The sequence below is a fragment of the Urocampus carinirostris genome, chromosome 19 (assembly GCF_059441175.1).
Source record: "Urocampus carinirostris isolate Australia breed hairy pipefish chromosome 19, RoL_Ucar_1.0, whole genome shotgun sequence".
Taxonomy (NCBI): Eukaryota; Metazoa; Chordata; class Actinopteri; order Syngnathiformes; family Syngnathidae; genus Urocampus; species Urocampus carinirostris.
Genome location: NC_142367.1, coordinates 9226950 through 9252124, shown reverse-complemented (window position 1 = coordinate 9252124; position 25175 = coordinate 9226950). Strand labels below are relative to the sequence as shown.

The 25175-nt window shown below is 39.3% G+C and overlaps 1 protein-coding gene across 6 annotated transcripts in view; it reads right to left on the bottom strand.

Annotated features, from left to right (window-relative positions):
* Positions 1-3735: 3735 nt before the first annotated feature.
* The window catches only part of mpp2b (MAGUK p55 scaffold protein 2b), a 28969-nt gene continuing 7529 nt past the window's right edge, over positions 3736-25175 (bottom strand). Inside the window, exons 1-14 of one of the 6 annotated variants that reach the window (XR_015847930.1) lie at positions 24376-24650; positions 20299-20399; positions 18920-19072; positions 18698-18853; positions 15809-16036; positions 12558-12689; positions 12387-12489; positions 10358-10426; positions 9054-9215; positions 7781-7983; positions 6313-6441; positions 6045-6244; positions 5592-5679; positions 3736-4346 (exon numbers count right to left, since the gene is read on the bottom strand). Coding sequence is in view for 4 of the 6 variants with exons in the window: in XM_088323296.1 (XP_088179422.1) it covers positions 6068-6244; positions 6313-6441; positions 7781-7983; positions 9054-9215; positions 10358-10426; positions 12387-12489; positions 12558-12689; positions 15809-16036; positions 18698-18853; positions 18920-19072; positions 20299-20399; positions 24376-24457 (1695 nt within the window). In the remaining 2 variants the exon portion in view is untranslated. Of the gene's footprint in view, positions 4668-5185; positions 6245-6312; positions 6442-7780; positions 7984-9053; positions 9216-10357; positions 10427-12386; positions 12490-12557; positions 12690-15808; positions 16037-18697; positions 18854-18919; positions 19073-20298; positions 20400-24375; positions 24651-25175 lie in introns of those variants that run through there. The other 5 variants (XR_015847928.1, XM_088323296.1, XM_088323297.1 and 2 more) reach the window with 5 other exon arrangements.

The window sequence follows — 25175 nt, the reverse complement described above, 5'->3', positions numbered from 1 at the left end:
CTTCTACTTCCAACTTGGAATTCACGAATGTGCCAGTTAACATCCCTGTACTCAGTATTTGAAACCAAAGAGGGGGTTCTGATGGGTCCAGTGATATCTCCTTATGAATGGATGTCTCCTTTCATTCTAGAAGTTGAAAGATAGACCTGACACTCTTTTCTCAAGAGAATTTTTCAAAAAAAGCAACGTTGCAACATTCCAGCAACAAGCTCAAACAAGATCATCCGTTTTGTGGCGGTAAGCTTAGAAATGTTGGCGCCTGGATCATCAGAAGATGTGCTCGTTGTTTTTGACTTTCGCGTCCTGGGTGGATCACAGATTTTTTTCAATGAATTCTTCGGATTCTTACGATTGTTTTTGGGGCGCTTATTGAAGCAATCCAGATGATTTTTTTTATAAAGGTAGACTCTTGAATAACGCTGTATACACAGCATTTCCGAGAAGTACCAATTACATCCCATGTTGTTACCTTTACTACTCCCAACCACTAGGGGGCACTTGTCGATCGATTAGAGTGAGACTTGAAAACTAAATATAGAACAATTTTTTTTTTTTCCTCCAATGTCTTGATCAAGCATCCAATCAGATGCCAGTGATGACATCCCCATGCTACTCACAACTACTCGGGCACACTTGATTACATTTTATAGATATTGTGGAGCAACAAATGTTTATAAATCGATCCATTATCTGCACCATTTATCCTCAATAGGGTCATGGGGATACTGGAGCCCATCCCAGGCATCTTCGAGCAGTGGGCAGGGGACACCCTGAACTAATTCCCAGCCAGCCGTAGGGCAAACAGAGACAGACACTTGCACATTCACACCTAGGGACAATTTGGACGGACCAATTAACCTGACATACATGTTTTGGTAATGTGGGAGGAAACCGGAGTGCCCATGTAGGCACGGGGGAGAACATGAAAACTCTGCATGGAGAGGCGGCGGTAGCTGGACTTAAACCCTGAACCTCTGTACCGTGGGACTGCGCGATAGTCACCCATCCACCGTGCCGCCAATGTTTTTGTAATAAATAATAAATGTTTCCCCCAAAATAAATAAAAATTAGACCGAAATGTTAGTTATTGGTCCATCTCAATGCCTTGACTTTTTCTCAAAAACTGTTCCATCTCAGTCGGATGCGGAGATTATAGTTAATGCGTTTGTTACCTCCCTTCTCGATTACTGTAATGCACTACTCTCTGGTCTCCCAAGGTCCAAAATCAAGACCCTGCAGCTGGTACAAAATGCTGCAGCGAGGCTTTTAACTAAGACAAGAAAGCATGATCACATTACCCCGATTTTAGCAAACCTGCTTTGGCTCCCTGTTGGCTTAAGATGCAATTTTAAGGTTCTGTTGTTGGTATATAAAATCATGCATGGATTTGCTCCCTCATATCTTTAAGATTTAATTCCCCCCTATGTTCCGGTCTGGAGCCTTTGCTCTGAAAACGCTGTTCTACTCGTGATCCGCAGGTTGGCGCGCGTTCTCCATTCGGGCCCCGGTGCTGTGGAATGCTCTTCCCCCTGAGATTCGATCTGCAACCTCAGTGGAAATGTTTAAATCTAGGCTTAAAACACACTTCTATTGTATAGCATATGAATTACCTTATGTGCGGTCCCTTCTAAAGGTTCCTTCATTTTCCTCGTGTTGAGGTTTTTGAGTTTTTCCTTGCCCTCATGAAGTTTTAGATCAGGGGATGGTGTCATAATAGTTTGTGGTCGGTGCAGCCCTTTGAGACTGCTTGTCATTAAGGGCTATAGCCGCTATACAAATGAACATGACTTGACATTTTCCAAAAGTGTTAAACATCAAACGCCTCTGATATCATCCCTACTACTCACAAACATTGCAGGATACGTGTGTATATTTTTAAATTGGCATCTTTGTTTTGTGAAGTGTAAAAGTTAGACATTAATTGAGAAACTTCCTGTTTCCTGCGGCTTTAAACTAGACAATAACGCAATAAACACTTGGAGCGCTTTACATACAATCACTCTTTCTCTGCTGAACATCAGGACATTTGACGTGATGTTTGGAATTCTTTTATAAGGTAAGAAGACAATTTATAATTTAAGTGAGTGAAAAGGGTTATTTTTTTGTCTTGTTCAATATTTGTAAAGTTTTTACATGGGTAAGGAAGTTCTAAAAGGTGCAAGGAGCCCACGATTTATAGGATGAAGGTCCAAAGACTAAGGAAATGAACGGCAGTCAGGTTTATTATTGGTCACAATCTGTTGCCATGATTATGTGTTTGTAGAAAATGGATTTTTTTTTTTACATGATTGTTATCTTTTGCAGTGCCTGCGGGAGCCATGAAAGTAGTGAATATATTCCAATATGTGTGAGTATTTTTGTATTGTAGATTTAGAAAAAAAAAACCAATGTCATCCAACTGTCAATATTCAACAGATGTTGTAAAAGTTAAAATATACATAAAACTGATATAACTCATATATAACTTTTAATATTAAGTTCATTTGAATTTTGTGTAATTTAATATTCGTTTTAGGAAAACAACATTTTAAATACAAAATATTGTTTTTTTAGAGTTAGTTTCATAGCAAAAATATATTGAATTTTGTATGTTTTTATAGTTGTTTTTATATTATCAAAATGTCATTTTAGTAAAGAATATTTCTGTGAAACAACTATTTCTCAAAATAAAGTTTTAGTTCATTTTAATGATTTTGTTTTTTATATATTAGCAAAAATATTAATTACATTTTTAATATATGGCAGATCATTGTATTTATATTTTATAATTGTTTTCATCTTAACATAATTTGTATTTGTTTTACCAAAACATTTTCCATAATTATTTTCCTATTACTGTTTTATTATGTGTTGTTTTCATATTAATATTACTTGAAATTTCTATATTTTTTTTAATTATTTCAGTGTTTTTTAAATAATTTCCATACTCATTAATTCCAGAAAAAAATTCCATGAAATTTGATTGTTTTTAACATTCTATTTCAATCAGTCAGCAGATGGAACATCGTTTTAAGCATTTCAAATGTATTATATTTGTTATTGAATAAGAATGATTGTTTGGTTTTACTAAAATAATGCAATAAATAAGAAACTAATGACTAAAAATAATTTTCGGTTAGAAATTATTTCAATCATTTCAAAAAGAAAAGTGTATATAAATAAAAATATTCAACAAAACTTTTTTTTTTAAATTAAAAAAATGATGTGCAATGTTCCGTATCAGATCATTTTTCTCATTTCAAGGATTTTGTTCAAAGAGAAAAACACCCTCGCATGCATCTTCTTTATCCTCCGCAACGCACGGCAGATTCCCATGCTTGGCGGTGTCGATTGCGGTGGTGCTTCTCTGCTTTTACCTTCACAGCAGGAAGAAGAGAGCTACCTACGACGTCAATGCGGCCATCGCTCGGGAGGAAAGTACAATCTCGCCGGCGGGGGCACCGGCGATGCCCTCAGATTTATGCCCCCCTGCCGTCGATCTGCCGCCGCCATATTCACTGGTGGGTCAAATACTTAATCTCAAACTTTTATTCAGTTTCAATTTGGAATCTTTTCCAGTTCGACCCCAAATTGAGCGGCCTGTGGCCGGGGGTGGACCCCCCCGCTTACGAACTGTACCCTATCTCCTTGCCCCTGGCGCCCTATCAGTGGCGGAGCGCCTGGAGACCGCCAACTGCCTCTGCCGGGACCCTGCCCGACCACACTTAAATTTATTAAAAAATGTAAACAAGGAAGTGGAGTGACAGCATCAATTTTATTACAATAAATAAGGACGAGGTTGCCGCCATTGTCAGAATGTTAAGGCAGAAGAATATATCCGATGTTACCAAACCAGAAGTGGGAAGCTAACAAGTTAGCTAAGCACATTTTGCCATCACAACTTGCAACCAATTATGAAAGTGTCAAACGGATTTTTCAATCCCGACAAGTGAGGAAAAAGAACACACACAAACTATACAACAAAAATCACATTTAGCGTCTTTCTTATATCGTAGCGATCAAATGTAAACGTTACACTACAGAGCATTTAACATTCAGAAGGCTACTTTTTTCCTCGCTTAAAAATGTGGCTAAATCGTCTAAATGTAAACAACCATAAGATTAAACATGAATTCTTCTACATTTTGGATGGAATGTGAGAATTGGAATCATGTCTTTGCTGTTATTTTTTTTTTTGCCCCGGAAAAAATGGGGAGGATGCAACAGACCCTGGTAGTGACATAGGAGTACTACACCATCTTTTGCAGTTCATGGCAGAGTATATTTGGCAAACTATGCGATTCTTATTGTTGTTTATGTTGTCTGGGTCTTCTGGTGCCGTCCTGTGGCAGCTTTGAGGTCAACAACTACAAAAACAAAACATGTTTTAAACAATAGCTTCGCCTCTGCTGTTCAACCAATTTAGCTCAACATTTGAGACTTTCTTCTTTTTCTGCTACGGGGAAGATTTAAAGCAACAGTACGTAATAATTGACCTCTAAGAGGTCCCTGTAGTACATAATTGAGCCAAAGCATTTGAAGAGGATGCAATACGGAAGCCCGAAGTATGCAAAATGCTCAAAATTCAGAAGTCTGTTTCCATATTTTCCTTTGTGAATTTCAGCCAGCTACAGGAGATGAAAGATGCTGTTAATCCCCACCTGCAACAACTAAAGAGCTGGATACACCTGGAGGGGCTGAAAATATTCAATATATGCAGTTGGTCAGTGCCTAACATCTTAGTGGCTTTAGAGTTGAGTGCCCGCCCCCGAGACTTGGAGGTCACAGGTTAGATCCGTTGCCAAGTCATACCTAAGGCTTATCTCATCTCATCTCATCTCATCAGCCGTACCGCTTATCCTCATTAGGGTCGCGGGGGGGCTGGAGCCCATCCCAGCCATCTCCGAGCAGTGGGCAGGGGACACCCTGAACTGGTTGCCAGCCAGTCGCAGGGCACACAGGGACAGACAACTCATTCGCTCATTCACACCTAGGGACAATTTACACCGGCCAATTCACCTGAAATGCATGTTTTTGGAACGTGGGAGGAAACCGGAGTGCCCGGAGGAAACCCACGCAAGCACGGGGAGAACATACAAACTCCGCACAGGAAGTCTGGAGCTGGATTTGAACCCACGACAGGTTCCCATGACATAAACTGTGCCGCACAAGCGCTAACCACTGCGCCGCCGTGCTGCCCCCTAAGGCTTATAGCATTGGTACCAAATGCTTCCCCGTTTCGAGTTTGGCATTAGGGGTTGGAATTGGCTGTTTTTAGTCTCCTGACCACTCATTATAAAGATATTTTTTGAACAAGCTTTATTTCCACAAGGCAGCTAAAAATAACAGCTACAGCTGATCCAAAGCCTGCAGCTAGTGTCTAATGTAAGTGGCTAGAAACGGAAAAAGTGGGATAACAAGTTGAGGATGCCAGAATCACAGGACTCAGCAATGTTCAGCTGTGAAAGACGAGTGATATTGAATAATAAAGAAGGTGCAGCTAACAATAACGGCGAGCTATAGCATGCAGCCAAGTGGCTAACGTGAGGGGCTAGGAAAGGAAACAGAGGGGAAACAATGTTTGAAAATGCCTGGATCATCTTGGGGCTCACCTGTATGTGGTAAGGGGCTGTTGCGTACTAAAAGCAACACAAGGACAGGCTAGCTTCACAAAATCCTCATTTGGGCTTCCGTAGATGGCTGCAAAACATGTTGACTTATCAATTGATGTCATATGATTAAAAATTTCTATCTAAGCTAAAATAATATTTATGAGATAGCATGTGTTTTGTCTGAATATTTGAATCAATGAATTAAGTATTTTTTACACCACTAGAGCGTGTTATATCCCCACACTGTCGCTTTAAGTGCTCCTGTAAATGTAGAAAAATGTTTTCCATCTTCTAGTACGGCTCTGGAAATGGTTTAGTTGAGGTGAGGGGTTAGGAAATCCTTTTCCATCATCGGACAGTAAAAGTAACACTTTGCAGTATTTACAATTGTAATAGTAGATCCAAGCCAAAAGAAGCCTTCCCGCCTCCTCAAAAATGACGTACGACACTCACATTGGGGTGCCAGAAGGGAACCCTCAAAAGACCCAGCTGACGGGCACCCACTGCTGCTGATTGGCTAGCTTGTCCATGGCGCCGCGCAGAGTCCGGAACGCGGCGTCCAGTCCGTCGTTGACCAGGACCAGATCCAAGTAATGTCCGTACGCCCTCTTGATGCGCTCGCTCTCGTCCACCGTCCTCTTCAGCTCAGAGTCCTGGAGTGGGGAGGGGGCGTGGTCAGAAAGAGGCGTGGTCCGAAAGAGGGCAGAAACCTTATGCTCACCGTCAGCTGCTTAGTGACCACGCCCGACTCGATGGCCGAGCGGTTCATGGCCTTCAGGACCTCAAAGTCAGGAGCCTCGATGAAGACCACATAAGGGAGGAACTCGGAAGTCCGCAGAACTTTGAGTGCCTTTGGGGACATTTTAGAAGAAAATTTGGATTCAAGGACTTACTGGCCATATTACAGACCACAGTGCATAAGAAAATATACTTTTATAGGTTTAATGTTATCATTTTATTATATCAAGTCGCTTTGAGACTGGGAGGTCGGTGGTTCGCGCCCCGGCCGAGTCATTCCTAAGACTTAAAAAGTGGTCGGCGGCGCCCTCTGTTGGCTGCGGCTGCATCGGCTCGCTACAACGGGTCAGGTGCAATCGACATTTCGTTCTGTGTACATTGTTACACAGAATGACAATACAAGGAAATTATTATTATTATTATTATTATTTATTACATTTCCTTTAATATTCTTATTACAGATTTTAGTATTACATTTTTTATATATTTATTTTTATATTTAAATTAATATTTTATATATCATAATTGAAAATATATATTCAAAAAATTACTTAATATAAAACGTTGAAATAATTATGGAATATTTTATCATAATCAATTTTTTTTAATATGTATTGAAAAAAAATACTTATATCTTGATTTTTTTTAAAATACATTTTATTTCCAATTTTTTTATTTATTTAATAATAATATTAAATAATTTACTCAAAAGTTTATATTTTATATATTTTGAAATACTTGGTATTTTTTATTCTTAAGCATATTTTTAGATATATGATATTTTTTACTTTTGAAAATATATTCATTTTGAGATGTATACTTATTTTTTTTAATTATTTCTATTTCATGTTTGTTAATAAATTGTATTTTTCCAATATAATATATTTAACTTTTCATTCAATATTGACAAAATCATGTATATTTTATAATAGAATCTTATACAAAAACGTATAATAGATACATATATTATATTTCAAATATATATATAAAACAACGTTTTAAATGTATTAAAATATGTACTTATTTCCATATTCATGATTTATAATTCATAAGAGATCATACATTTAGTGAATAATAATAATCAGAATATATTAAATTAAGATAAAATTTAGTTATTGTAAATGTTATTCAGGAATATAAGACTATAATCATAAAAATGCAATTTGTTTTTTAACATGGCAATTGACAATTTAAAAATTCAAAACCAATGAAAAAAGGCTATTTAGGTCTCTTTCTACAAAAACAAATTTTAGTGTGCGCTGTAAATTACAATTAAAAAAGGGAGGCCTTATTTTTTTCGAGAGGAAAAAGTTTGGACACCTGAGCACATCACAGTTTTATTTATTTTCTTTATTATGATTTACATCGATTTATATGGTTGATTTATTTTCTTTTTAGTTTCATTTCAAACAAAAAGACAGAATTAGAAATAGAACAAAATCAGAAATGACCTGCGGGTTGACGTCCAAGATGCAGATCTTTCCGGTTTCTGTCACTTCATGTATAGAGTTGATTTTGGTGCCGTACAAGTTGCCGTCGTATTCGCCGTGTTCCAAAAAACGTCCGTTCTTTATGTCGCACTCCATTTCTCCGCGCGTCATGAAGCAATACATTTGCCCGTCTTTCTCGTCCACTTTCGGTTTTCTGCTGGTGACTGAAAGAAAAAAATCAATACAGTAATCTCTCGTTTTATCACGGGGGTTGCATTCAACCTCCATAAACCCGCGAAGTAGAAAGATCTATTTGTTTATTTTATTAAATACTCTATCATACATTGAAACCAAAAAACAAACATGCTTGTCATTGCAGTTTTTTGTTAGTGTAGCAAGAAAATCCAGGATGAATCCAGTACTAACGCCAACCCAAACCCCAGAAAAGATGAAAACGAAGAGTTTATTCGAGCATGTTGAAGCTATGCACATACTCAAGAATGAGCTGACTAAGGCTGCGATCATGACAAAGCTGAGGGATGGCAGCAGAAAGGAACACATTTTCTAATTCCAGACAGCACCTTTAAGAACATGAAAACGTTGTCGTCATCATGTGGACGTTATGTAAATCTGCATTCACTCTTTGGTCGTCGGGCTAAAATGTCTTAAGAGCCATATTGGACCCCAAAAAAGCCGCGAAAAAGCTTTATAAAAGCCCGATAAAAGGAAATAGATACTGTATCGATACCCATTGGAAAATGTGTGTCCTGTTTGCCCTTCTTTGAAAACCATGTATTTTTCCATTATCAAACATCTTTGAAAACGTGCCAGGGAGCCATGAGAGAGGGCCAAAGAGCCACACCAGAGCAAGTTTAGCGGCTTGAGAAGTTCAACTTTACTGGCGAATGAAAGCATCTTCCAAGAAAAGATTTGTGCATACATAATAATGTAGGTTTGTCAAGCTGTTTTATATTTGTGTACAAATCAGATCGCAGGCAAACGCAGCAGAAAAGGGACGGGCTGACTGTTTAGCCAATAGGATTGCAGAACACAATGCACGATGAAAAGCCGCGAAGTAGCGAAACTGTGACAAGAGAACTTCAATACAGCAAGGGATTACAGTAGCGTGTTTTCTGCAATATCTGCTGCTCATACCTTACAGTAAGACTGACACACAAGCGAGTATCAATTGATCGATTGATTGATAAATTCAGGCTCTAGTGTTCCCCAGAAGCAGGATTTCATCAGTTGGCAAAAAACGGTTACAATGCATCCTGAGCGTATTTGCACTCACAGGGGACGGTGGTGCCGTAGCGCTGGGGGTCGGTCACCAGCAGTTTGTTTTTGAGGCTGCGGCGGCCCACGCCTTGCGCCCCGATCAGGACGAGCGTCTTCCTCCGGAAAGGGGGCACCTTGGCCACTTCCTCGTAGATCCGGAGCTCGTGACGGTCGAATTCTGTAGTGCAAAATGTCAGGCCAAAGTCAGGAAGAGAGTACTTCCAGGAAGACACTAATCTCTGTTGGCTGCGGCTGCATCGACTCGCTACAACGGGTCAGGTGTATCGACATTTCGTTCTGTGTACATTGTTACAAAGAATGACAATACAAAGGAAATTATTATTATTATTATTATTTTGTTTAATGAGTGACGTTTCTTATCACTAGGTGGCAGTAAATCCCTGTATCTTTAAAAACACCAAATGAAAAATAAGATAAAAAAAATAACTAATAATAATAATAGTAAAAATAATAATTCATTAAATAATAAATAAATGACCATAAGATAAATGATAATAATTTCAATCATTTATATGGCAATGAGTTCCTTAAAAGGCAGAATGTATAATGAGAAATAACTGACGGGCATACTATTAGCCGATTTAAAATGTTTGTATTCAATTCTCATAAAACAAAAAAAAATAATAATTAAGCGTTTTAAAATATAAATGCAAATCCTGTCCAACCAAGTTTATTCTAGAATAGAAAATGTTTCTTTTATCTTTTTTTATTATTATTTTTATTTTATTTTAATTTTAGCTTTAAATTGTATTGTAATATAAATAATTTATCAAAAAATAAAAACATATATAAAATACTGATTGATAAATAATTCAATTTAAAAAAATCAGTACGGCAGCTGAGTGGTTAGCGCCTCTGCGGCACAGTTCTGAGGTCATGAATCCAGCTACCAGCCTTCCTGTGTGGAGTTTGCATGCTCTCCGTGTGCCTGCGTGGGTTTCCTCCAGGCTCCTCCCACATTCCAAACTCATGCACGTAATTGGCCCGTCCAAATTGTCCCGAGATGTGAATGAGTGAGTGAATTGTGTTACTTTTTTCCCCCCTACATTTTCACAAGCAACTGTATTATTAAAAAAACGTATTCATTTATTATTAAAATTCTACACTATTTTTCCGTTTTATCCCATCTTTCAGTCATTATCAGCAGAAAGAAATTCAGTACATCCCCCAAATATAAAATACACCGTCAACAATCATTTGATTATGGGGGGAAAACTCAATTTCCTGACAAAAAAAGAAAAAAGAAAAAGACAAAAATAAAAACGTTTAATGGTGTAATTTGGTTTTGGATTGAAATACCTGCATTTTTGGTGGTTAAATACATCATCTTTTTCTTCTTCTTCCCGCCCACGCCGGAACACAAAGGACCTGCGAGAAAACCAACACGAGAGGTTGTGTTATTCGCCAAAGTCACCACTAGATGGCACCAAGCAGGTATGATGAGAAGCTGTCATTGTGCATGTTGTTATTTCTTTAGTGGACAACCATCGTCTATAAATAAAAAATCTAAATTCAAAAAATAGATATTTAATATTAGGACAATTTCCAAATGTCCCCAAAGACAACAAAATCAAATCAAATCTTTACTCAAGAGCAGCAGATTCTAAGTGAGCGTAGAGATGACTGAAATATATTCATGAGAGGGAAAGGAACAGCTGTTGTCTTTGTTCCTGACACAGGGGAGGAAGGTTAAATCTGCACGATAGCCAGTGCCCCTCCACAAGCAGAAGGCCATCAATAGACATCAGTCTCAAGGAGGGCATTTCAAACCTATGGGGTGGTTTTGGTTCATAATTATTGCCACATACGAAATGTATTTGCGCAGCACTGATGCATGTTAAAAATAACCAAAAACACATCAATAGAATAAATGGTATGAATATCCACAAAATAGATGTAACATGGAAGCATCTCTCAAAGAGAAATAGCACGGCAGCGGTTGAGTTCCGAAAAAGTCAATGATTACACCTGTCATAAGCCTCTGTATCCCCTTTTTCTGGAGGTAGCCATTGCCAAGAGGCACATACCCACAGCATAGGTTGTTTTTTTCCCAACAAAACGCACAACTGTGGATACATTTGCTTGGCCAATAGGATCCCGTGTGCCAACCAGCTTTTCCCGATTTGTCTTAGAATCTCCATAATAACAGGTTTTCTCATCATTTCGATTATCTCGTACTGTATCTTTGGGCTTATATAGCGTGCAGTATGTAGAATTGTTTTTGTGATCGTGCTGGATTCTGGATATTTCCGCATGGAGTACTCCAAGACTCTGTAATAACAAAAGGCTGCATCGCTTCATATTATTCCAAAATGCGCCATAACTTTCGTGGCAACATTGACATAGTCATGTAAGTAAGGTCATACATAGTCTAACTGTACAGGTTATAATGAAAGTAAACAACAATTGTCTCTTTATATTTTTAATGTCTTTGGCTAGGTCAACACTCCAGGAAAATCAGATTATTTTTTTTTGCACGAGCGTGACCTGTATCCTATATCTTAAAGTATGTCTGAATGTCCAAATTTTATAAGTGGTCCTATATACGATACATATCTGATCTTTTTTAATTGAATTGAATGCTTTTATTGTCATTATACAAGATTAATAAAATTTGAGCTTCACTACCAGTGCAAGCATAAAGAATAGGAAAATGTGTACAATAAAAAATAGGATAGAATAAAATAAGGTAAGAACATTTGTCTAATAAAACCAGTAGCTATTGAGCCACTGTCAGCTATCTATAAACTGTCTGAGAAGGTGCAAATATGCTGTCATATGGCAGTGTAAATTGATGATTAATTCCGATTCAGTTTTTAATGGCAAAGTGGAGTTGAGAATAGTGACAGCTCTTGGAAAGAAGCTGTCTCTGAGACTATTTGTTTTGGAGGGCAACTTTTGTGTTAACGGTCAAGACGCATTTATGAAACCTGCACGTCATTGATAAGCAACAGACGTCACTATTCTGCATTCAATGAGGCGGGATAAAGCAGAGGAATCAAAACAGCCATGCGGGCAAAAACACAGAAACATTCAATAGAGGGAAAGCGAGGTTTTAGATTTGGCTAGATATGCTGCGGTGTTAGCATCCATGAGTACTTCCACAAACACTGAGCGCATTGCGTGTTACGTCACGTGTCCTCTTCTGCACATGCAGAGATCGCAATAGAAGTCGCATTTAGTTGGAAATGTGAGCAATCTTACAAAAAGATCAGATTTTACCCCCCAAAAATCGGAATTGAGCATTAAGCTCTGCAGTGTGAACCTAGCCTTAGTAATATGGCCCGCCCATAATGACGGGGCTGCACAAGCAGTCTTTGTCCTTTACCTGAGGTGGCCAGCTCCATATCCCTCTTGACAAATGCTTTCCTCTTCTCCTCCAGGAGCTGACTGGGAATAAGGCCGGCGCTTCCCCCCTGGACATGGCAAGCCTGGTGAGGGATGTGGGATGAGGTTGAGTGTTTGCAGGAAGGAAAATTCAAAGGAAAGTGGTGCCCACCTGCCACCAGTTGAGGTCCTCCTGGTTGAAGATCTGCAGGATGTCTCCGCTAGAGAAGCTAAGTCCTGCCTCCTTGCACGGAATCAGGTTGTCGTGGGTCGGGTCGTAGTCAAAGTGGCATTTCACGAAGGCCTGACACACACAAAAAATCCATTAAAATTTCAAAAAATATACAAATAATCGAATGACAAAACAAAATATATGGAAAAAAAGAACATTCAAATATAAAAAAAAAAATCAATGTATATAAATGAGGAAATAAAGACAAAAATGTAAAACATGTAAAAATAAATAAAAGAAAATATACAGGAATAAATCAAAGTGAAAGTAAAGGCAAAAATAAATAATGAGGTTAAAGATGATAAAAATAAATGAATAAACCCTTATCCTGTGTTACGGTCTCCTGTGACCCGTTTCAAGGATTTAAAATGTATAAACTGTGTGTGGGGCTATAAAATCAAAATACAATGGGAATGTACAGTTATGGATGCATACAATGTTTGTTAGGACGTTATATTAACTATTGAGTGATATTCCTTTCTGTTGGTCAGGACTGAGTTAGACACCAGGTCAAAATTGACTTGCTAACAACGTTTAGTGATGCCAATTCCTAATACAGCATGAAGGTTAAAATGATTAAGTACCAAAATAATTAATGTAGAAAATAATACATATGATATATGAAATTTAAAAAAGGAAAAATGTTCAATTCAAAAATGAAAAACAGAATAAAAAAATGCACAAGAAAATGCCAATAAAATTAACTACAAAATATACAGAAATGTATTAAGTCCAAAAAAAAATAATGAATGAAGGTTAAAAATACAGAAAAAAGTATAAACGTGTAAATGCATTAAAATCATCAGGTATCAAAAAACTATTCAGAAAAAATAAATATAAATATAACACATATGATAATTTAGAAAAATATGTAAAAAGACTTAGAGTCGGTGTGTAATACTTAGTACCTCTTAGAGGTACAAAAAAAACTTTCTAGTAAAAAAGAAAAGAAAAACACTGATTTTAATACAATGCAAAACAAAATAAACTATCATACCAATGTTAAATTTTATTTAAAAAAAATCACAGGTCAAGAAATTTGTATTTCTTTTACACGGTGGAGTCCGAATTTAGGTTGCCGTCATGTTTGTCCGGCATCCTGCTGCCACGCTGTGCCGTCTATCCCTGGCCCTTGCTCATACCAAACAACACAGTGTCATCTAGTGGTTAAATATTACACTTCGGGGCTTTAAAGATAATGCTGTCCAAAAACAACTACTGTTTTTTTTTCTTATTTTACTGCTATGCTTTTCTTTCCTGTAAAATGGAAATAATTATTTATATGAACCAAATAAACACAGCAGTCAGCAGATACTTTGGTTCATTTAATTTGAGCTTTTAATAGAATTGTGCCCAACAATAAATGTTAGTAAAACACTTAAGATGGACACTAAAAAAATGGAGATTAATTGACTTAAATGAGACGACCTGGCCTACAGAGAGGAGGTGGAGCAGTTGGGCTGGTGCAGGGACAACAGCCTGGTCCTGAATGTCGACAAAACTAAAGAGATCATTGTCGACTTTAGGAAAAACCAGCCCAACCATGCCCCACTTTGCATCAACAACAAGGCTGTGGAGGTTGTCAGCAGTATCAAGTTCCTAGGGGTGCACATTACAAACAAACTCACCTGGTCCGTGAACACTGCATCACTGGTTAAGAGGGCACAGCAGCGCCTGTACTTCCTGCGGAGGATGAGGAGAGCCCACCTGCCCCCACCCTCCCTCATTACATTCTACAGGGGCACCATAGAGAGTATCCTGACCAGCTGTATCTCTGTGTGGTGTGGAGGCTGCAGCGCTACCGACTGGGGTAGTGTGAGGAGGGTAACGAGGACAGCAGAGAAAATAATCGGGACTACACTTCCCTCCATTCAGGACATTGGCCAGAAGCACTGCCTATCCCATGCTAAAAACATTACCGGGGACCCCTCTCACCCCCATCATGGACTGTTCACTCTGCTAGCCTCTGGGAAGAGGTACTGCAGTGTGCGGTGCAGGACCACCAGGCTCCGCAATAGTCTAGTCCCCCCTGGCCATTAGACTGTTAAATGGTCAATCTAACATATAGTTAACTTAAATCTAAACGGCTGCTAATCTGCTAATCTGACTTTTTGCACTACTGGCAGTTTTTTTTTTATAGCTTGCCACTCCTCCTTGCACATTGCTCTCTGCACTATTGTAATTACAGCGTTATTGTTACAGTGTTAATGTTACTGTGTACCTGACTTGTTAACCTAACTGCCCATTTTGCACATCTGGTTAGCTACTCTTCTTGCACTATCGGCACTATGGTAAAATACTATACGTAGCCAAAATACAATACAACATTATTTATATCTGTACATTCAAGGAAACTGTGGGGGTCAGATGCATCGACATTTCGTTCTGTATACACGTGTACTAGAATGACAATAAAGTAGATCTGAATCTGAATCTGAATGGGATAGGATGAATTTGGTAACTTTTTATCCGAAATCTAATCTGTAACGCCTCTGTATTTGTAATGCATTGCACAAGTATACAGTACTGCTTTTTATTTTTTTTCAGAGGATGTTAAACTGAGGTGGCACGGCGGCTGGGTGGTTAGCGCCAAGTCTCAGGGTTCAAGTCCATCTACCCCAGCCTTTCTGAATGGAGTTTGCATGTTCTCCCCGTGCCTATGTGGGTTTCCTCCGGACACTGCAAAAACATGCATGTCAGGTTAATTAACCCTAGTTATGAATGAGCGAGTGAGTTTTCTGTCTCTGTGTTTAGGGTGTCCCCTGCCCAATGCCCGAAGATAGCTGTGATGAGCTCCTGCACCTCCGTGACCCTACTGAAGATAAGTGGTACAGATAATGGATGGATGTTAAACTGGTCTTTTGCATGTCTATTTTGAGTGAGATTTTTTATTTTTGTTCATAAAATTGTTTAAAACTCAATAAAAAAATGGGAGTTTAATAAAACCAACAAATATAATGTTCTTTTTTTACTACATTTTTGTTTGGGGAAATAATAAATTCAGTCACAAAATCAGCAAATCTAGTATAATTTGAAACATATCCCTCTGATAATTTTTGGGGCCAATCTAAGTTAATTTCTGAGGTATACAGCCACCACCTCCCCCCAAAAAAAAGAAAAAAAAAAAAATTGTGTATATATATATATATATATATATATATATATTATATCAGGGCCTCCCCAGTACCAACCTGCCTGGGCGTGTGTGGCTCCTGATAGCTGGGCAGTATCTTGAGGACGACGCTGCCGCTGGCATCCTTTAGGGTCTCCTGCACGACCTTAGGGTCATTGCCCACCTCTTTGCCATTAACCTCTTTGATGATGTCGCCCACGTGGAGGAGGCCTTGCTGGTCGATCATGCCGCCGTGGAGGATGCGGGCGATCACCAGCTCACCGCTCTCCACCCGGAACGTTACACCCTTTACCAAACACCCACACACAGAACAATCCAGGCTAAACATAACTCCTCCCCAGGCAACAACAAATATGAAATCTTCCAATATAGCACTTATTTTATTCCAACACACACACACACACACACACACACACACACACACACACACACACACACACACACACACACACACACACACACACACACACACACACACACACACACACACACACACACACACACACACACACACACACACACACACACACACTGAAGAAAATAAGTATTTGAACACATTGCTATTTTGCCATTTCTCCCACTTAGAAATAACAGAGGGCTCGGCTCTTAAATCTTCATCCTTGGTGCATGTCCACTGTGAGAGATAAACTAAAAAGAGATCCAAAAATCACAACGCATGATTTTTTTTTAATGATTTATTTGTGTGATAGAGCTGCAAATAAGTATTTGAACACCAGAGAAAATGAATGTTAATATTTGGTACAGCAGCCTTTGTTATTACAGAGGTCAAACGTTTCCTGTAGTTTTTCACCAGGTTTATACACACTGCAGGAGGGATCTTGGCCCACTCCTCCACACAGGTCTTCTCTAGATCAGTCAAGCTTCTGGGCTGTCGCTGAGGAACACAGAGTTTAAGCTCCCTCCAAAGAATTTCGATTGGGTTCAGGTCTGGAGACTGGCTGGGCCAAGCTAGAACCTTGATATGCTTCTTACGGAGCCACTCCTTGGTTTTCCTGGCTGTGTGTTTCAGGTCGTTGTCGTGTTGGAAGAACCAGCCACGACCCATTTTCAATGCTCTGGCTGAGGGAAGGAGGTCGTTTCCCAAAATCTCACAATACACAGCTCCAGTCATCCTCTCTTTAATGCAGTGTAGTGGTCCTGTCCCATGTGCAGAAAAACAGATCCAAAGCACCCCCATGCTTCACAGCAGGGATGGTGTTCCTCGGCTTGTACTCTTCATTCTTCCGCCTCCAAACACACTTAGTGGAAATTATGACCAAAAAGTTCTATTTTGGTCTCATCTGGCCACAAAGCTTTCTCCCATGACTCCTCTGTATCATCCAAATGGACATATGCAAACTTAAGACAGGCCTTGACATGTGCTTGTTTAAGCAGGGGAACCTTTCGTGCCATGCATGATTTCAAACCATGACGTCTTGGTGTATTACCTACAGTAACCTTGGAAACGGTGGTCCCAGCTCTTTTCAGGTCATTGACTAACTCCTGTCATGTAGTTCCGGGCTGATTGTACACCTTTCTTAGAATAATTAAGACCCGATGAGGTGATATCTTGCGTGGGGCTCCACTCCGATTGAGATTGACCGTAATGTAACCCTTTCCAGCCTTGTGGAGGAGTACAATTTTGTTTCCGGTGTCTTTGGACAGCTCTTTTGTATTTGCCATGTTACAAGTTAAAGTCCTACTGATTTTATGGGGTGCACAGGTGTCTTTATGCAGCTAAAGACCTCAAACAGGTGCATCTGATTCAGGATTATACATGGCGGACCTCTAATGGGCGGACTAACAGGTCTTTCAGGGTCAGAATTCTAGATGATACAAAGGTGTTCAAATTTGTGTTTTCAGCTGTATCACACAAGTAAATTGTGAAAAGAAGCATGCATTGTGATTTCTGGATCTTTCTTTTTAGTTTCTCTCTCACAGTGGACATGCACCTATGATGAAAATTTCAGACCCCTCCATGATTTCTAAGTGGGAGAGATGGTAAAATAGCAGGCTGTTCAAATACTTATTTTCTTTACTATATATATATATATATATATATATATATATATATATATATATATATATATATTACACCGTATTTTCACGACTATAAAGGCGCACGCACCTAAAAGCCTTTATTGTTTTCAAAAGCCAACCATGCGCCTTATAATACAGTGCGACTTATATATATATGGATGAATATTGAGTCGCAAGGTCTAGACTAGATTTTCCACCGTAGGTGAAGTATTCCACGGTGTGTGCTGGGATGTATACACCAGCATTTCATTCCCTAACCAATGTGTCAAACATAATTTGAATCGGTCACTATTGGCTAAAGTAATTCGGAAGTAAAGGAGGCGGGTCCTTTTTAGCATTTACAGGCTCATATAGGCTAAAGCGGGGCAAAACAAAGCCTGCAATTGGCCGAAAAAGATGTGAATCACTTTTAGGTTTCTCTACGGCTTGGAGAAAACATTTTATACTACTGTAGTCTGCATTTGTAAACAGGAATTATGGGGCTAAACAGACAGCTAGCAACAAGCAATGTCCACAGATGCAGATGCCTTTCGGCGGATTTTTACTTTATTTGTCGGCATTATTGCGTGTTTTGGAGTATCTAAATATTTTACACTGTTAGATTTACTACACTCACGTATCTAAGAGGACCATGGTTGCATATTATTATTGAACACGATGGCTGAGTATTTTGAGTTTTGCACGCAAAAAAAGTATTAAAAGTACATCAGTGTATTTAGGGTACGATATTCTGCAAGAGACAGAAATTGGCGTTTTTCTTTTAATCTGTGCCGTTTTGTGGAGATTGGTTCATTCAAGGCAAAAAAAAAAGAGTCAGAATAACTGCCCTTAGCCACGACACCGAATATGTATGGCTCCACACAGCAAGTAACGCTAAATCGTCATTGGCAATCGCTCCAGCACTTACCAGGTGCTCGCCGGCCACTTTGCGGATGCCAACCATCCTGACGGCATCAGGGGGTACGGGCTGGTTGTTGAGTGCAGCGTCCATGAAGGCGCAGGGGCTAGGCGGTGGCGTCTCGTAGTTTTTGGAGGCCACCGAATCATGCGTCTCCAGCAGAGACTTTCCAAAGCAAAAATAGAAATTCATTGATGATCATTCCTCTGATGGATGAGCACGTTTCCCTACCTGGAAGTGAGGCTCCTTAAGAATGCGCACCAGCTCGGTGGCGGTAGGACTCCTTCTGGTCAGAGGGTCCAGTTCCTTCAGGAGGTCCTGGACCAGCTCCACGTTGTTTTCCCTCACGGCCTCCAGTTTGGGCTCCTCCAAACTCTCATGAGCCTTACGGAAAAATAGGGTGTACCAAATGAGTCTTGTCAATCGTATCAAGATATCTGCCAGGAACTGGCACAATATTACCCCACTAGAGGACGCAAACCTTGGGAGGGAGGGAGAGGTTTGGGGGGCTGCTGTAGAGCGCCCACCTGTACCTAGTGTGTTCCTATTTTCCGATATCGAGATGTTTGCTCACCCAGTTATGGATTTTGGATTGCACAGTTTGGATTACTTTTATGAGATGTAGTATTAATTTCTATCTTCCTTTTCCATACAATAGACCCCCGGGATACGGCAATCCCGCCTTATGACTTTTTCACCTTACGATGTGGAATAAGCTGAATTTTTACACTGTATGACATCAAAAACTAGTTATTTCATAAAATCAAATTGTATCCTTAAAATGTCACTGAAAAAAAAATGGCTTCTCAAAATAGCATTTGAACGTAAATAAAATAATTTGTGACTTTCGGCTATTATTTGTAATTAGTTACATTTAATTCATTTGAAAGGTAAAAAAGTTCAATTTTGAGCAAATAATTCGTAATTTACTTTTGCCAATAACAGAATAACCCCTAGTGCACAACCCTACCCTTAACCCTACCAATAACCCTTAACTTCTAACCCTTATTCCTAACCCTGCCCTTTAACCCAAGTTCTTTAATCTATTCCTCAACTCTGACCTACCCTTATCCATACCACTAACCCATAACTCCTAACCTTTATCCTTAACCCTAACCCTCAAACCCGATTCCCTGACTTTTCCTCTAACCCTATGCCTAAACCCTCAACTCTAACCCTATCGTTTACATAAACTTTTAACTCTAACCCTTAACCTCTAAACCCAAACCTGACCCTAGCCCTAAAACCTCTGACTCCAACCCTACCCCTCAAACCTAACCATACCGGCAAAAGCTGTCAAGCAGATGAACGTCAGCTTATTCACTAAGTAACTTTATAGATCTGTAACGAGTCGAGGGGTTCGTAAAAGCTCTGTGTCAATCGTCGAGCCACCTTCACCGATTAGTCCATCAGGAAAACTCTTTACGACTTTGTAAAGTCTATCTCCTAATTAAAAGTTAGCTGGCGTAACGCCTCAAGGGCAAGTTCCACCTTCCCCGGCGGCCTTTCGACCTCTTGTTCCAGCTGCTCATTCAAATGACGGGAGAGCGCTAAGGACCCTGCTAACAGGCCGGCATGCTTAAAAGGGGAGAAAGAATGCGCCGTCTCACCACCGGACTCTCCATGATGCCCTTGAGAAAAATCAGGTCAAGGTCGTTGGCTGTGGTAGAGCTGATGCTGTCGCTCAGCGTGTCCAAAGCCTGATGCATACCTAGAAAAAATAAAAATAATTCACCAATTTATTCCAAAAAATGTTTGCGTTTTTGGACAAATTTAGCATGGTCTGTTTTAGGCTCGATTTAGCCCCAAAATTAAAGTCTAGAATTGGCTTGAGTTTAGCCAAACCTATGTGGTCCACAAGTAGTCCCCACAAAGACTTAGAGGAAAGTTTTTTTCACCCTTAAAACAAATAAGATGGTCTTTTGTGGTACTTTTTTAAGCTAAATTGCTTAGATAACAATTCAGAAAAAACTCTGAAGGTTCGTTGACTCTTGGAAAGCAAAAAGGTTAGCTAGCATTAGCTAGCTTGTAATGCCATTTTATGTAGCTTGTTTTCTTCTAAATGAAGGAAACGGTTTTGAACAAACTGAATGTGATAAAGACGAGTCAAAGCTACATATGGCACGCAAATACGGAGTTTAGTTAATATTTTTCTTCATAAAGAGACCCTTGATGCGTGACAAATTATGTTTAAAGCTTTAAGAGATTTAAGCTATATCAATCGAGGACGAACAAGAAGCGGATTCATATATTTATATATTTTTCTACATTTAGTATTTTTATTTGACATGTTCTTATTTTACTACTCATTTTAAAATTAAAAAACAATATTTTTACCTATGTTTTTAAATTCTGTTTCAGGTAAAATGTACATTTCAGTTTTTTAAGTAAAACAAAAAAATGATTGATACTAACAGAAATAAATTAACATTTTTCAAAATTAAAAAAAAATTGTGTGGGCAGCACGGCGGCGCAGTGGTTAGCGCTTGTGCGGCACAGTTCATGTCATGGGAACCTGTCGTGGGTTCAAATCCAGCTCCAGACTTTCTGTGCGGAGTTTGTATGTTCTCCCCGTGCTTGCGTGGGTTTCCTCCGGGCACTCCGGTTTCCTCCCACATTCCAAAGACATGCATTTCAGGTGAATTGGCCGGTCCAAATTGTCCCTAGGTGTGAATGAGCGAATGAGTTGTCTGTCCCTGTGTGCCCTGCGATTGGCTGGCAACCAGTTCAGGGTGTCCCCTGCCCACTGCCCGATGATTGCTGGGATGGGCTCCAGCCCCCCGCGACCCTACTGAGGATAAGCGGTACGGCTAATGAGATGAGATGAGAAAAAAAAATTGTAAGTGAAGAAGGTGAGTATTTTAAAAAAAAATGTTTTTTGGTGAATTTAGTCAAAACACAAGTTAGTATTAGGGATTTATCTTAAAAAAAGTCAAAAGCAAACTATAGTAAAATAAAAATGATAGGATAAATGAGCAAACAGAGCTAGTTTCTCTAATTTTGTTATCCTACGACAAATTTTAAGTAAAAAAAAGTAGTCAAATAATAAAAAAATTGTTGGTTAGTCTTTTATTCTAATATTTAAAAACAATGGAAAATCTAGTAAAATAAAATAGATAGTTAATTCCAACATAGGATGGACGCTACAGTCAATAAAGATGAAGTTAAAAAAAAAAATGGATTACATAAAATAAGCGAACTGAGCTAGTGCAATCATTTGTCGCGGGTTGTGCTGGAATCCCTACCAGTTATCTTTTCGGGCAGTGGGCAGGGGACACCATGGTTGCCAGCAAGTCACAGGGCACACAGAGACAGACAACTCACTCGCTCGCTCGCTCATTCACACTTAGGGACAATTTGGACCGGCCAATTAAACTGACATGCGTGTTTTTTGGAACGTTGACGGAAACCCACCCAAGCACGGGGAGAACATGCAAACTCTGCACAGGAAGGCTTGTAGCTGGATTTAAACTCATGACCTCGGAAATGTTGCGTGGAAGCCCCATCATTTAATGAATGGGAATATGTTTAATTTGTAACTTTTAATGGAATTATATATATATATATATATATATATAAACATGTGTTTTGGCACTGTGTTCATTGCGACAACGTCTTGCCCAAGGGCACATCGAAAGACGAGACAGAAGCCAGACGGCCAATTGGTTGAAACAAGCTGGCCTTCATCTCTTATTACGCGGTCCTTCCGGCCTAATCGAGAAGAAAATTGAGTTACTAATTGCATGAGTCTTGTGTTTTCTTTTCATGTGACAATTGCTTAGAAGTCAGGCAGAAATTTCAAACACGGTGCAGAACATGTCCGGCGTGGTACGATTACCATGCAGAAAAAAAATATATATATTTAATTTTGTGTTTTTTGGTTCCACCTTTAAGAGCTTGTCGGTGCTGGCCGGGCAAAAAGACAATGATTTGTCATTTTCCTCATACCTATGAGACAAAAAAAAAAAGAAAAAAAAAAGAGGCACGGTGCCTCAGTTCAGGGCACCGAGGAATGCAAATGAGCTCATACACTTCAAGGACGACAGCACAAATTTGGCCAACTTTTTCCCAGAATTCATTGTGATTGTCAAGTCACAGTAACTGAAAGGTTTAATCGTACTCTGCCTGAGGACAATGGAACTTCTTGAATGGATGCTGTGACCTGATATGGTCAGCCTAACTAAATCTGGCAACCAGTGCACGACGATTTATATGAATGTGGATGCACACAAAAGGGAGATTAATAAGCCCTGGTAAAAATAATGCAATATTGATGAACTTTATCAATTATGAATGGCCACTCTATTGAAAAAGAATTCTAAAAAAATGTATTATCAAAATGTCACAAAACTCCATATTCTTTTCTAGTCGCAGCACTGCACAAAATTTGGTCGCATCAGATTTTTGGTCAACTATATCTGAATGCACTAATTTCACTGTATGTAGAGCTTTAACCAGTATTCGGGATCACTAGCAAACACTGTTAATTTAGTAGCAAATGAGACAAAATTATACATTGAATTTAAAAATAATCTCTCCACCATCTAAATGTAATTATCACACTTTGAGGCCCTGTGAACACAAATAGTAACATTTTTTTCCAATGACAGTGACTCAAGATCACTCTCACACCATGATAATTTGGTCGCAAATGCAAGTAGAATAGTTGCACTTTTAACCATCACCCCCTCTATAATCTAACTATAACAGTGCTTCTCAATTTTTTTCCCGCAAGCCCCCCTAGGAAAAAGACCAACACCCCAACCCCCAACCATAAATAATTTATCTATTAAACTGTTTTAAGTACACTGCTGTCCGCTGCACATCACTGTATACTGATTTATGCATAAGAGAATTAAAAAGAAAAAAAAAAGCTGATTTTTTTTCACCACAGACGATATAAATGAATCAACATTATGCAATACACAGTTTTACACTGCTCCCTAGGGTAGTGAAGGTGCAATTGCACTCGGATAAAAAATATAAGTTCCTTGATGTCAAAGGTGCCTGTGCCCCCTTTGACAGACCACCCTATTGGTGAACCACTGAACTAGAAGAAAATCTTTAAACAGAAGGTTCCGGCTTGTTTTCTATGTGGAGGACAGCAGGTTATCTCACAGAATTTTTCACAAAAGGCCACATATGCAAGTAGATTAGTCTCAACATTATTTATTTTTTTTCTTCCTCCGTCATCCAAACTAGAAGAACATCTTTAAAGGAAGTGTTCCGGCTTGTTTTGGGACAGCATGCTATTTAAAAGAACTTTTAACGACAGGTCACATATGCGAGAAGATTAGTTGCAATGTTAAAATGTTCTTCCTTTTTGAGATAGGATCTTTAAAGCGAAAGTACTGTCTTGTTTTCAGACAGAAGACAGAAGGTTACATAAAAGAGCTTTTAAAATCGGGTCACATATGCGAGTAGATTAGTCTCAATGATAACCAAATTTATTTTTTTGAAGAACTTTTCAGAACAGTGCAAAAACTTTACATAAAGCTATGCAATCACCGTTTGACTTTCCCGCCACCTTCCCGCTCCAATCGACATGGACAAAACATTGAGCTAACCATTATCATTTAGCATTAAATGGCTCTTCTCATCCACCTGTACAAATTCCCGCATCCGGGTCCATCCAATGGAGCCTCCACGCAAGTATTAGAGTGTTCGCATTCCCTGCAGGTTCTTACCTTCCCTCCCCGGCTTCAGCTCCAGGGAGAAGGTCGAGCCCCCCTCCTCCAGAGAGAGTCTTCCAAACAGACTGCCAGCCATGGTGACCGACACCTCACTACTTTTCTGGTGCCTTATGTGTGCGCTCACTCCCTCTGCGGAACCTCCCGCCCCCTCCACCTGCTCTTGACGTGCCAGCTACGCCTGGATGGGCGTCTTCTACGCATGAATGGATGCAGAACACACAAAAAAGGGTGGGAGGAGCATGAAAATGGGAAGAGTGATGCTATCTCTGGGAAAGGAGGCTGGCAAATGTTCCTGAAGCATCCCTGCGGGGGTTAACTGGGGGAGAGGAGAAGCGACACGATTGGTCAAAGGAGGCGACACAAAAGGGGGGAGGATTAAAAATGTGAGGTGACATCAGCCGTGCTGGAGGAAAATAAGGACCGAAGGGAGAAAAACATATATATATATTTATATATATATATGAATGTGAAGAATGAGAAATAATATAAACGTGGCTTGAGTTGGTTCAAAACAAAGTCGAACAAATTGAAGGACTGTCTGCTTGGAGTAGTTGTTCCAGTGGAAAACACACACCTTAATACTTATTGGGTGAGGTGAAAGGGATGAAAATAACGAAAAGATTATATATATATATATGTCTTATTTTAGCCGAGCGGTCAGGTGCATCGGACACATTGCGAAGAGGTACAGAAGGAGACACGACCAAGTTGTGCCAATACTTGTACAGAAAATAAAAATATGTTCTAACGAGAAAGATTTATTTTAATGTGATAGACAAATGCTTGAAATCTTT